Source organism: Barbus barbus (genome assembly GCF_936440315.1).
Source record: "Barbus barbus genome assembly, chromosome: 40".
Lineage (NCBI taxonomy): Eukaryota > Metazoa > Chordata > Actinopteri > Cypriniformes > Cyprinidae > Barbus > Barbus barbus.
In genome coordinates, this window is record NC_136718.1 from 21,236,060 (window position 1) to 21,250,323 (window position 14,264).

At 35.9% G+C, this 14,264-nt stretch overlaps 2 protein-coding genes across 2 annotated transcripts; both read right to left on the reverse strand.

The window, feature by feature from the left end:
• Positions 1-41: 41 nt before the first annotated feature.
• LOC306859321 (cysteine sulfinic acid decarboxylase-like) lies at positions 42-7,136 on the reverse strand. The gene is made up of 15 exons (XM_079400313.1): positions 7,037-7,136; positions 6,690-6,856; positions 5,105-5,235; positions 4,877-5,003; positions 4,627-4,717; positions 3,449-3,671; positions 3,292-3,371; positions 3,151-3,205; positions 2,498-2,614; positions 2,291-2,355; positions 2,131-2,212; positions 1,771-1,970; positions 1,221-1,272; positions 1,043-1,132; positions 42-944 (listed from the first exon to the last, which is right to left on the reverse strand). The coding sequence occupies exons 2-15, from the start codon at positions 6,703-6,705 to the stop codon at positions 771-773; spliced, it is 1,503 nt and encodes a 500-aa protein (XP_079256439.1). The 5' UTR covers positions 6,706-6,856; positions 7,037-7,136; the 3' UTR covers positions 42-770.
• Positions 7,137-7,615: 479 nt separating this feature from the next.
• Positions 7,616-12,504, reverse strand: LOC306859523 (uncharacterized protein). Its single transcript, XM_079400581.1, has 4 exons — positions 12,427-12,504; positions 11,178-11,571; positions 10,138-10,191; positions 7,616-10,050 (listed from the first exon to the last, which is right to left on the reverse strand). Exons 2-4 carry the CDS (start codon positions 11,500-11,502, stop codon positions 9,770-9,772), a joined length of 660 nt encoding a protein of 219 aa, XP_079256707.1. The 5' UTR covers positions 11,503-11,571; positions 12,427-12,504; the 3' UTR covers positions 7,616-9,769.
• Positions 12,505-14,264: the final 1,760 nt, after the last annotated feature.

The following is a 14,264-nucleotide window of genomic DNA, read 5'->3' on the forward strand; positions in this document are numbered from 1 at the left end:
GTCCTAAAAAAAAAAAAAAAAAAAAAATCTCTCTCGGCTCTGAGAGAGAGAGAGAGAGAGAGAGAGAAAGAGAGACAGAGAGAGAGAGAAAGAGAGACAGAGAGCGAGAGAGAGAAAGAAAGAGAGAGAGAGAGAGAGAGAGAGAGAGAGAGAGAGAAGAGAGACAGAGAGAGCGAGAGAGAGAAAGAAAGAGAGAGAGAGAGAGAGAGAGAGAGAGAGAGAGAGAAAGAGAGACAGAGAGAGCGAGAGAGAGAAAGAAAGAGAGAGAGAGAGAGAGAGAGACAGAGAGCGAGAAAGAAAGAGAGAGAGAGAGGGGGGGGGGTCCTGCGCTTTAGCCAATCAGAAACGCTTTCCACCTGTGAATAATTTTGCACATTCAGTTTTGCTGACATCACGTTTACAGACATAAAGTTTCACAGTGCGTCTCAATCCTGGTTCTGGAGGCAGCTGCAGTGCGCATCTTGGATTAATACATCTTATTTAATACACGTGATTTATATAATCAGGTTCATTAGTAAAGGCCCTAAAACCTAAATGGGGTTTTCCAAATGAACTCAATACTTAGGTGGGCCAGAATCTATGAGATTCATTCACTTTATGACCTCTGTGGATGCACATTTTTTGCTGGCTTAGTCATTGAAGTCAGTATTACGTACCGCTTACAAGTCGGCATTTGAGCAACCTTTAGAAAATCTCAAATTTAAAAAATGATGAGATGAGGGGGGATAATGTGACATTGACAACTGGTAGACCATAGATATTCAAACTAACTACAGGTCCTTCCCTAGTTCCTCTATCTCATCGAGGAAGAAATCCATGTCCTTGGTGGTCAGCTGAGGAGAAACAACAACCATTCGGAAGAAGTTGACGTGTCCATCCATGGGCTGGTATCCCACCATCATCGTTCCACGCTTCATCATTCTCTCTTTGATGACTGGTGCCACCTGATGGCGTACATTGGACATAGCATTAGGAGCAATCATTCTGTGCTCAATAATTAAGATTTCAGTCATATGTCATTCTACATTTAAACAAAGCCGACCTTTGATAACCTTTCCTGGTAATCTGCACTGTTCTCCTTCCCTCTCAGACTGGATGGAATGAACCAGAAGCAAACATTCACAAAATGCCCCTGTTGGAAAACACACACACATGCATGCATTATATTTACATAAACATAAGTATATTACTTCAGGTTTATATACAGAGCAACACCGTACCTTACAGACCAACTTGAAATTGTCTCTTTTCTCCATTTCTTCAACTAAATACCTAGTGCAGACATAAATAATAGATTATTAAAATAAATATATATAAATAAATAAAATATACAGTAACAATTAAAAGTTTGGGGTCATTGAGGTTTAAAATATTAAGCAGCACAACTGTGATCAACATCGAATAATAATAACCGTTTCTTGAAAATCAGCATATCAAAATGATTTCTGAAGGATCATGTGACGCTGAAGACTGATGCTGAAAATTCAGCTTTGCATTACAGAAATAAATTACATTTTAAAATATGTTCAAAAGGAAAACATTATTGTAATAATATTTAACATATTTTAGTATTTTTAAAATACTAATTTTTAGTTTTCTTTTAACATTATTATTTTTTTTAAATCGCTAAATTTTTAACAGTACTGTATATATTAATAATATATTGCAATGCATTTAATGATAGAAATCAATAGTGTTTAATAAAATGCAACATTAAAAAGATTGACAGTATATTAATCAACAACAACATCTATCAGATGCATCAAATACCTTGTGAGGGCAAAGGCCTTCTCCACTCGCTCTGAAAAACCACGTGTTCCTATTGCCTTCCACATCAACCACAGCTTTAAACAATCCACCTTCCGGCCACACTGGATGGATTTGTCTCCCGTGTCTAGACTTGTATCATAGAACTTGTCTTGCTGGAATAAGTAGGTTGCCTTTGCACTGTGACAGTGCATTAATAGATTCTACAGATTGAGATGGGGAAAATAAAATTAAGAACAGTGGGCAAGTCAATATAATTTGTTCATTTGACTAATAAGCAAAAACATTGCATAAATTGATTTGCACGGGGTTAGAAGTAAAAGAAAAGATAGACGGACTGCTACATTCCATAAGTATTCATACCGTGGTATCTCTGAACAAAACCACTGAGCACTGCAGTCCCGTTAGAAGCATTTTGTGAGGGTTCCAAGTCACAGAGTTTGCTCTGAGTGTTAAAAAAAAAACATTAAATGATATAGTCAAAGATGGGTTACTTCTCTACCCAAAAACACTGTGCTCAAACCTTTCTATTCCTGCAACCAGATGTTTATGTTTTTTGGAAAACAGCACGCTTCCTCCCCATGCGGCCTGTAAAAAAAGAGAGATCCAGATTGTAACAGTTAGGAACAGGTGAAATTCTGCAAACAACTGGATACTTTTAAAGAGGGGGCCACATGCATATAGACGTGTTGCACAATGGTGTTAGATAAGGTAAACGTGCTGCACTTACATCAACGTGCATCCACATGCCGTTTCTTTCACTTATGTCAGCTATGCGGTTCAGAGGATCAAAAGCGCCCTGCACTGTGGTTCCCGCTGTGGCATTAACGAAAAACGGGACAGCATCCTGAAGGAGACACAGAGACATTGGCCAAACACCATTAACTTTCGACCCTTGGATATTTCATGCATAAAAAAGTGATTTGTCACCCTTATGTCTTTTCAAACCTGTATGAACTTTTATTTCCATAGAACACAAAAGGAGATATTTTATCTAATGTTCACGCTGCTCTTTTCCATACATGAAAGTAAGGATGCCTTGAAATGATCAAAAATGAAAGTAAATATATATAGTTTTACAACTTTATTTGCTATTAATCCTGAAAAAATGTATCATGGTTTCCACAAAAATATTAATCAGCACAAAAGTTTTCAGGATGAATGATTTCTGAAGCATCATGTGACACTGAAATTTCAGCTTTGCATCACATGAATAAACTTTTTAGCATATTCAAATGGAAAACACAATTCTTTTAAATCATAATAATATTTCACAATATTACTGTTTTACAGTTTTTTTCATTATTAAATAAAGCAGCATTGGTAAGCATAAAAGACTATTTTCCAAAAAAAACATCTTGCTGATATAATTTAAAGATTTACTTGTGATTTTGCCTGCACGATTTTCACCTCCAGGTCCTCTGGTATCATGCTGCCGCTGTAGAGGAATAAAAAAAAAACATTTTAAATAATTTAAAATGAAATACTGGTTTTCCAAAATGTGTTGGAGATAAGTTCCTGTACCTCTCATCCACTTGTACAATGAAAATATTGTCCGTTCCGATACCAAGGAAAGCAGCAGATTTTTTCATTGAGTAATGACTCTAAAAAAAATGACATAAAATTTGTATATATGCTCTTTTAAATCTAAGATTAGAACAAGTAGCTCTTGTCTTTTTACCTGTTGTGATGTAAATATAGCCATTCGTGGTGTGGCCCACAAGCCTTGTGTCTTCACTTGAGGGAAGGCCCAGTACCGTGCGGCGTTCATGGCATACATGTTGGACATTGAACCCCCGGGACAAAATATCCCGTCTCCTTCTGACCAGCCAACCAGAGAGCGAAGCTTACAGAGCACTTCCTCCTCCATCAGGACAAATACCGGAGCCACTTCATAGGTGTATCTGTGAAAACTTCACACTGAGTATGTTGCAGATTGAGCACTCATGATATTTATAGTATTTAAGGAATAGATTTGGGGAACATATTGGAGAAATTTAGCTTCATCACTAGAATGAGAGTCCAAACACCTGATAAAATAATCCACAAGTAATCCACATGATTCCAGTCCATCAATTAACTTCTTGTGTAGCAACAAGCTACATCTTTGTAACTGATATGATGATGGATTTGTTTCTTGCAAGCATGCCGCTTTTCACTTCACAAAACATTCATTGATGGACTGGATTCTTGAGGATTACTTGTGTATTATTGTGATTTTTTTCAGCTGTTTGGACTCTCATTCTGACGGCACCCATTCACTACAAGAGGATACATTGGTGAGCAAGTGACGTAATGTTAAATTTCTCCAAATCTGTTCTGATGAAGAAACAAACTCATCTACGTCTTTGATAGCCTGAGGGTGAGTACATTTTCAGAATTTTTGGGGGCAAACTATTACTTTAAGATTTTAAAGTAGGTATTATTTTTATATTTTCTGTTTTCATTTGTAGCAATTTTATCTTTTAATTATCTTTTATTTTTTCTCATTTTAGTTTTAGTTACTGATAACAACACTGTTTGCATTATCTAAAAATTTCAGTTCCTAATTTAATCAATCTCTAATCAACACAGTTTTTAGATAGTCTATATGAAACCAGTGGTTCCATTCTGTTATCAAACGGTGTCATCTGATAACTTCAAGTGGTCTGATAAGTTACTTATTATAACAACAGAGTTTATGGAACACTTCAGCAACAGTGTAACAGCTTAACATTTACTCAAAAGTTTAACACTTTTGAACCCCTCAGTTAATAAAACGCCATCCGGACCCTTTTACAGCACTCATCTGAGAACCTTAAGATGGCACATTCACTGTAACACGTTAACATGAACAACTGAAAGTTCATTCACACATACTGGCTGGTGTTGAGGGTTTCAGTGAGGAGCCGTCCTGTCAATGCATGGTAGTCCACGCCAGCAAACAGCTGATTGAAGAACCGAGGATGACCTGTGAACGAGAAAAGGCTCTGGACCAGGATGTATCCACATATTCAAGATTTAGGAGGAACAAATGTAATAATTTCAGAATAAAATACTGAAAAACTTATATAGGACAACCGCTAATATGAATACTTAGTGGGATGCGATCCCAACAGATGCAACATACAGGTTTTAACACTGTATCTGGCCACATCTCGAACCCTCTGCAGTAACTGCTTGTGAGATTCCCCATGCTCTCTGAGATCAAGGTCCAGAAGAGCTCTCAGCTGATCAGGATCTTTCCACTCACACACCTGTGAATGCAGAGACATGCAGTTGATCTCCTGAGATACAAGATAAGATAGGAAGATGCAGAAGTTGTTAAATGGGATGTCAAATTATTAAAAGACTTAACCTTCTCCTTCAAGTCAGTTCCTTTGTGAAGAATCTCCTCCATAATCACGCTGAAAGCCTCAGTAAGAAACAGCTTCCCATCTGACTCATAATTGTCTGATTCTTCCAGGTGGACATGGCCATTCATATATTCTGTGAGATACATATAAAAGTTAAGTAAATAAGCAAAAGCAATATGATAAAAATAAACCAATGCTCAATAAATCATTCATTTTAATCTAATAATCACAGAAACAACTCTTCAGAAACTACTCCTCATGATATAGGATTAAAACTCTATGCAAAAAATGCAACATGCAGCTATGCATCACTAATGTTTTTTCATTTCATTTTGTTCCCTATTGTTTTGCATTTGAAAATAAGTTTAAATACTATACAAAAAAATGATTTCTATAAAACATGACGAATTATACTGAAATACGTTGTTTAATTGTGTAATTCTATGAATTGTGTGTATGTGTGTGTGTGTATATATATATATATATATATATATATATAATAGCATTGTCATATCATCTTCACATGGTTAATGGAACATTGCAGCTGCCAGCTGGTTTGTTACAGATCTGTTGATCAAGGTCGTCCCTGTTCAACATCTAAGAGGCTGATCCCAACCCCTACCAGTTGGTATAAAAGCTGATCCATCATGTAGACCAGATTGGACCTGCCTAAAACCACCAGTCTAAACAGTAAAACAAAGATAATTTGCATGTGTGCATGATTAAATGATCTATTTAATTAAAAAAAATGCATTATTTGTATACATTTCATTGCATACTGCATTATAATACATATATATAACTGATATAATTTTAAAAAGCAATCGACCATAAACGCATTCATCTGATGTCCCACTTTTGATGAACTCTAACAAATAGTCTTTGACTCTAACTGGCTTTGGTTGCCAAGCAGCGCCGTAACTCCATGCATAATAGGCTCCGGAATTCAGCCGATGTGCACATCCAATCAGAACTCAGTCAGTTTTATAATAAGCACTATAAATTCCACTGCAACAATCGCGATATTTTAGGAGGAAAACGTCATCAACGCCCCGTTTCTTCTTTTTTTTTTTCTTTTTTAAATATATGGAAATATGACACCAAAGAGCAAAATGGCTGTCAGAAAGAATCAAAACCAGAAAGATTTAACAGTAATATGCAACTTTTTGCTTTTGTTAGAATCAAGCTAACCTTTTTTTTTTTGTTTAAATAATCTGTAGAAGTTTGCACAAGAAAACAAGACAAAAATATTGAAGAATAACATCACTTTGTTCGCAGTATAGCATCCAAACTGTGCTAGATAAAAAAGCTGGGGGGCGTCACGTTTCAATTCCTACAATTTTTACAATAGTTTTTATACAATGCATCATTCATCGACCACTCGAAAAATTGCCACCTCCAACCCTATATAGCCTACCTGCAGTTTTTTCCTGCTTCTATAAGGTGAAACTTTTGCACGCACACAGTTCTCGCAGTTACAGTAGCCTATTGCATGATCAGACTTATATGCACGAGTTAGTAAAACTATGAAATTAGTGCATTTACGGGAACTATATGCGTGCAATCAAAAACAATCAAACTTCTCACCTTTAGATGAGCTCATTGTGATGTTTTATGTCCTTTCTGTACTTAGCACATGCAACTCTACTGTATCTGATGTGTAAAGGATGCCTCGAGACCCTCAGTGGTTTATTGCAAGGTCCAGCCTTCATATACGTGGATGCACACGCCTGATTCGTCATTCAAGTCAAATCCTATAATTGGATTAGAGTGATATGGGTGTCAACAAAAAAAATCAATCTTTAACTTAAAAAAAATTGCTTTCTGAAGACCCAGGTGATATGAGGCTATCAGAGGCATGCAACTGTCAAGTACATATTTGATTAACATCATTTCCAGTATTTTCTTTTCTTATAATGCTGAGGACATCTTACCATTGGATGGTTTTATTTGCAGGGTCCTGCATCTTTGTTGATAAAGGGGAATATATATTTACTATGCTAAATCTGACTCACACACAAGCAACAACTTTACATGTTACATAATGACACACACAAACGTTCATTTTGGTAATGCATGCAGCAAAACAGGGGGTACAACGTTCAACATCTTCCAAACTCCGCAGCGTTGTTCTAAGTTCACATTAGACTGCTAGAGTTTGCTGATGAAAGAAAGATATATCCTTCCACGTATGTTTGTCAGATTGCACAATGCTCCCACACACACTCACAAGAGAGGAATGGAATGGTATGTCACAGGGTTCAAAAAAAGCCTGGACCAATGCAGGTCTGTTATCTTATAGAAAAAGTCTTTACTTTGCCTATGGAAAAAGGTAACTGAATATTTGCATGTTAAGGCATTTTGCTATCATCCAAAAAAATATTCATTTGGAAAATATTTTTCCCCAAAGAATTGGAAATTACATTTTATAAGCAGTTTCATTATAATTCTTCTTCCTGGATTTTAAAATTTTATCAATGTTTGTACATAAGAAATTCTTCCAACACGTTCCAGGTTTTGAATAACATTTACCAGGTTAACCAAAATCTATACAATAAAACAATCAAAACTGAATCAATATGAAACTGTAAATGTATATGGACAACAAATGCACTTTAAAAATAAATAAAGAAAAAGTGCAGAGATCAAATGAGAACAGATGAGATTTAGATTTTCCATTCTTCAGCATCAAAAAAAAAAAAAAAACTCTCTGGGAGCCAGTTATTTATAGCTTAAGCCTATAAAACAATAAACAAAAAATCTGACAAAAATCTAAATTATACAATAAAAAAGCTATAAAACAATAAAAAATAACCTCAAACTTTTATCATAATGACAGTAATGATTCATTTAGTTCTCTTTATTTTTATTTATTTTACTTTTTTAAAAATAACCCATCACCAGAAACATGATCAGTTTGCAAAACAGAAATAATATATAAAAGTACGTAAAGTAACAAAACAGGGAAAAAGGTACAAAAAATCTACAATAGAAAAAAGTAACAAAAATAACGATTCATGTAAGCATGATAACAAAGGTTAGGTTGCAATCTATCAAATAAAACAAGTTTTATAATCCCACAGCAAAAGATTCCATGAAGTCTGGCAAGACTAGATGCTGTTTAATGACAGGCCTGTGCAATGGAATTGTACAAAGCTCCGCCTCCAATCCTATCACCTGCTTGGCATGCAAAATAAGGGTGAACAAGGGTGAACAAGGGTGAAACACCAGGGTGAAAAAGCATCAGGGTGAAACAACGTGATACTTGCCGAGAGAGCGAAGGTCGCTGTTATGTTGCCAGATAGCGGTCTCTATTGGAACATAAAACTTTTAAAACTTCTGTCATAAACATGAGTCTTCCTTATCCGTTCATGGAATCGGTTCAAGTTTTTAAGACTTTGATAAAAGCTTTCACATTCATTTACTTAAAGGATAAGTACTATTCTGTAAAAGATATTAAGATGGAATGCTACAGTACAAATCAGGCAATTTGTACCATGAGAAAGCAAACACAAGCTGAAGTGCAATCTAAAAAGTAGGAATGGAACTTGATCTCACATGAAAAATAAGCTTAAAAGAAAAAAAAAAAACAATCAAGTAATAATGCCATAAAAAATAAAACACTAAAATAAAACAAAACAGTCTGACAATTAATTCAGTCTTGCCCCTTTTTGGAAAAAAAAATGCATTACATTTTTTTTTAAATCTTAGCATGTATGCTAATGATATTTTTCACATCAAGTTTAAGAAAAATATTTGAAATACCCGCATTTTAGCTTGGTGGGTTTGAAAGTTGCCCTATTACTTCAAGCTTGTAGCTGACTTATACATTGCATTTACTAAACAAACAAAAAATGAACATTCTTTTACAAGCAGTTATAGTTCCCTCTAGTGGTATATTTGCATGTCTGCAAGTGCTACATGTATAAAAAGTGCTGCAGCTACCTTAAAACCCAGAAGACTAATTCACCATGGGTTGCCTTGAGATTTTCATAAATGGATTTTTATTAGATAGTTCACCCAAAACTTCTGTCATCATTTACTCACCCTTCAAGTTATTTGTGTTTTAAACACAAAAGAAGATATTGTGAAGAATGTTGGTAACCAAATAATTGACGGTAACCATTGACTTCCATAGTATGAACAAAACATAATGGAAGACAACTAATGGTCAACTGTGTGGTCACCAACATTCTTCAAAATATCTTCTTTTGTGTTCAGCTGAAGAAAGAAACTCAAACAGGTTTGCAACAAGTGGATGGGGAGTAAATGATCACAGAATTTAATTTATTTTTGGGTGAACTATCCCTTTAAATTCATGAGTAAAATAAGGTCAGTGTGGCAAACAATATTGCGTCCCAAATTGAGTACTTATGCACTAATCTATGACGTTTTGTAGTATGAATATTGAAAAAGTGAACTTTAAATACACAAATGATGCACTTAACCGAAAAAAACAAAGTGTGAAATGTGGGACACTTCATGCACTAAACTGTCGCAGCTTTAATTACATCACAAAGGGTAAAAAGTGTAATTTAGCATTGACCATTTATATAGACCTTGTTTTAATCATGACCACATTATAAAAACCCATGACCCATGGTGAATCAGTCTTCCGGGTTTTGATGTTATGGCTGCAGCACCCTATTAAAGTCCTCTTAGCAACCTCAGTTGTTTTCCAACAGGAAACTGAGTTTCAGAGTGTCTACACCGTTCTCTTCTTGGGTTAGTAGAGAATGGAGATGAGCTGCCGTGGCTTGTTCCCTCTCACGCATGCTCCATTTTCGTAGCATGGTGAAAACCCGCATTTTGTGTTGGCTGTTGTCCTCCTCTATCTGCTGAAGAGTGGTGGTGTTCATACCCAGTGCCATAATGCCCACCTCCCTCCAGCTGTTCCCTATGCAGCCGGCCACCATCATCATCTCCTTCTCGCTCACCATCCTGGAGTCTGAGAAAACGCAAAGTTACGTAATGGAACAGTGCGGTCATGAAGTGGCTACTGAAGATGCAAAGCAGAGGTGTGTATGTGACTCACTGATAATACGCAGCGGCTCTTTTTCCATTTCCTGTCGTCGTTTTGCTGTCGTCTCTGAAAAACCAATGTCATTTACAAATTACAAATAGATTACTGCATGTACTAGAAAGTTTGAAGCCAATGGGGTGAAATAAATCATATATACATATACAAGTCTACTATTAGGATCTTTTTTTGTATTGTGACAATTTTCAAGATCTACATTACGTTATTGTACAAAAAAAGTACATTAGAAAAATACAGTTTTTACTGTACCTTCTGTTCACATTGCAAAAAAATAAATAAAAAAATAAAATAAAAATGTATTGGTATTTTTGTCTTGTTTCCCAATGCTAAAGTCTAAAGAGTCTTAAAGCAAGATAAATTTACTCTAAAAGCAAAATGACATAAGCCTTGTTTTATGAGAAACAGATCAAAATGAAGTAAGTTTATGATTAAAATAAGAACAAATATAACTGGCTCAGAAAATCCACTAAATTCAATAGGGAAAACAAATTTTCATTCCTTTATTGAAATGTATACATTCTTCTTTTAAACACCAACTCACTTAATTTACTTCAATTTGACTTCATATGTTCAGTTTGTACCTCAAGTAAATGTATCTTGAGTTTGGAAAACAAGACAAAACAAAGATTTGCTGCTCTGACCTTAATTTGTAGAAGACTTTTAAAGACCTGCAGAAACTCTATAATTTATATAGTGCTTTATACATAACAGAATGTTTCAAAGAAAATAGCAGTGTTTATATTGCAAAATTCATCAATTATGAAAAATTGATTTTAAACAATACGATTTATGTTATCTTTCTCTTCCAGTATTTATACATTATGGTAGCATTTATCGCATGTAATTATTTATAAATGATTTGACTTCAAAATGTATTGCAACTGTATTTTAACTGTAAAAAAAAAGACTATTACTGTAATCTAAACCTACATTAAAAAGTTACAATAATGAGAATAATATGCATAAAAGTCACTACGCCAAAATTCTAAGGAGTCTTAATGGTGGATTTACAAAGGCTGAGTGCAAGATAATACCTGTGTTTTTTGGTGTCTTGCGTTTGTTGATTTGCTGCTTTTGAAGGAAATGCAGTTTAGGAAATGTCTCTTGCATGTCTTGTGTTTTCAGCAGCTTCAGGAAATTCAGAGCATGCTTGTTGTCTTTGTGAATCACATAATCCAAGATGTCCCGTACCTGCCTTGAACGCATGTTTGTGTCTTTAATGTTGTTGTACTCATTGTTGGACAGTATGCCACTGGCATGGCAGTGCTGAAGCAGAATCTCTGGATCTCCGGTCAGAGCGTCCAGTAGCTCTGTCTTGAGTCTCCGAATGAGCTTGATGCTATCTACAGGCCCGTCCATCGCCTCTTGTGCTTGGTCGGTGATGTGAAAACCTTGATTTGACACTGGTTTTCAAACCGAAGATTAAGGCTGTAATAAAATCAGAAATTAATTTTATTTTGTGTAAACAATGAAATATAAATAGGCGACTTAAAACAGCATACAGCGTGTAATAATATACTTGGTATTTTGGCAAGAAGCAGTAATACAGAGAATAGCTCAACAGATGAGACTGTAGCTGAAGCATCATGGGTGCAGACGAGATGGAGGAAGTATCTTCTTTATGATCCCTCCCACTTACAAGTTGTTTTTTAAAAACTGCACATGCTCTTTGTTATCACTTTCACACGATGAAATATATATAGCGGATAGATTTTAAGCCTGTATGCGTGTGCGGACAGTGATAATACACAAATGAATTCGTGTTTATTTGATTGTTGGTGTAATAGTTGTATATGGTGCATCTTTCTTTGCAGTATCTGCACGGGACTTTCCAGTTTAGTGGCCCACTACTACTAGAGATGAGTCATCTTTGTTTACTTTCAATAAACGGCTATGGCGCACATTTTAATACATTTGTATTGCTCAGGAAAAATAAAATATTCCGCCACAATTACCATTAATATCGATTACTACAATTACTATTACTTTCGATTGCAAACACTCGCATCAGTAGAGAGAAGAAGAAGAGCGCGGGAAACTGAGAACAAAGATACTTTCGGTTCCGATCCACTTCCGTTTTAAAATAAACAGCGTTACTGTTACACATTTGCGCGCGTTCGTTTTCTTTTTAGAATGTCTATTATTGTTGCGTAGAAACTGAACGTTTAAAATGTAGCGCTTTTTTCGCCTGCACAGAGATATAGAAAGTACCAGAGGGGTGAAGTACCCTACACACATGAATGAAATCACATTTAATTAAGCACGAAAGTCAATTTTGTTTACCTCAGTTCGACGGAGGAACGTTTGATGGCTCGTTCACACTTCATCCGCATGTAATGTGATATTGATATAAAAACAACTAGCCCACTGCTGTCGCCCCCTTCTGGACAGGGAGTGCTATTATTAATCTTGCCTGCAGCTGATACTATTTTTAGTATGTAAACTTTCACTATCAACAACTAATTTCTAAATGTGACCCTGGCCCACAAAACCAGTCTTAAGTGTCAATTTTTCAAAATTGAGATTTATACATCATCTGAAAGCTGAATAAATAACAAGATTCAAGATTTGTATTTGTCACATACACAATTATACAGAGTATAACCTGCAGTGAAATGTAGGTCAGGTCCGCTCCAAGGACAGTGCCATTATAAAGTATACAAATATTAAGAAAAAGAAAAGTAGAAAAATTAAAAGAATAAAATAAAAAATATATATAAATATAAATGTGCAGGTCAGTATGTTGTTGACATAAATAAATAGTAATATAACAGAAATGTACAAAAGAATGTGCAAAAAAGTTGTACAGGGTATTTAAATAGCAGCAATATGAGGTAGAAAAAATTATGAATAGCTATTGATATAGTGATATTTACATGGAGTCAAGTGATGTTATGAGACAGAGTTAGAGTTTAGGAGCCTGATGGCCTGGGGGAAGAAGCTCCTCCTACGTCTCTCAGTTTTTGCCATCAGGCTACGGAAGCGCTTACCAGATGGAAGCAAAGTGAATAGTCGGTTACCAGGGTGATTCGAGTCCTTGATAATTTTAACAGCTCTATTTTTGCAGAGTTTGAGGTAGATGTCCTGCAGAGATGGGAGAGCAGACCCTGAGATGCGCTCAGCTAAGCGCACAACTCTCTGTAGTGCTTTGAGTCCTGATTGGAGCTGTTTCCATACCACACTGAGATGCACTGAGTCAATACACTTTCTATGGTCCCTGAATAGAAAGTTTTCAGGATTGCTGGTGAGACCCTGAATTTCCTCAGCTGTCGCAGATGGTACAGTCTTTGCCTGGCTTTCTTAACCTGTGTTTGGATGTGTGTAGTCCAAGTCAGGTTCTCGGAGATGTTTACACCGAGGTACTTGAAGCTACTCACCCTCTCCACAGGGGTCCCACTGATCATAAGAGGAGTGTCGGGCCGCTGCTGTCTCTTCCTAAAGTCCATGATCAGCTCTTTAGTTTTACTCACATTCAGAGAGAGACAGTTGTCCTGGCACCATGATGTGAGTCTCTCTACCTCATCCAAGTATGCGGTCTCATCGTTGTTGGAGATGAGACCCAGAACCACAGTATCGTCAGCGAATTTGATGATAGATGTGGAGCTGTGAGAGGACACGCAGGCATGCGTGTAGAGAGAGAAATAAGCTTTCCATTGCTGTATGGTTTGTTAGGATCGGACAATATTTGGCCGAAATACAACTATTGAAAATCTGGAATCTGAGGGTGCAAAAAAAAAACTAAATATTGAGAAAATCGCCTTTGTCCAAATGAAGTTCTTAGCAATGCATATTACTGATCAAAAATGAAGTTTTGATATATTTATGGTAAGACATGTACAAAATATCTTCATGGAACATGATCTTTACTTCATATCCTAATGATTTTTGGCATAAAATAAAAAATTTATAATTTTGACCCATACAATGTATTTTTGGCTGTTGCTACAAATATACCCCAGCGACTTAAGACTGGCTTTGTGGTCCAGGGTCACAAAGTCCCCATCTTTTATACTCTTCTGTTATAGAGAACCGGCATGCTGAACTTAAAATTAACCCTTGATTTGTGATTCATCAGTACTCTAAAATGAGTCGTGAATGGGAGTGTGATGATGAAATCATAA

What these genes read in the sequence shown, in the direction of transcription:
- LOC306859321 (XM_079400313.1), bottom strand. An exon ending in ATTGTACAAGTGGATGAGAG is followed by an intron (nt 3,206 to 3,291) that starts GTACAGGAACTT and finishes ATTCCTCTACAG; the next exon opens with CGGCAGCATGATACCAGAGG. An exon ending in GCATGTGGATGCACGTTGAT is followed by an intron (nt 2,356 to 2,497) that starts GTAAGTGCAGCA and finishes CTTTTTTTACAG; the next exon opens with GCCGCATGGGGAGGAAGCGT.
- LOC306859523 (XM_079400581.1), bottom strand. Translation starts at nt 11,502, where the DNA reads ATGGACGGGCCTGTAGATAGCATCAAGCTCATTCGGAGACTCAAGACA. An exon ending in CAAGACACCAAAAAACACAG is followed by an intron (nt 10,192 to 11,177) that starts GTATTATCTTGC and finishes TTGGTTTTTCAG; the next exon opens with AGACGACAGCAAAACGACGA. An exon ending in AGAGCCGCTGCGTATTATCA is followed by an intron (nt 10,051 to 10,137) that starts GTGAGTCACATA and finishes GCGTTTTCTCAG; the next exon opens with ACTCCAGGATGGTGAGCGAG.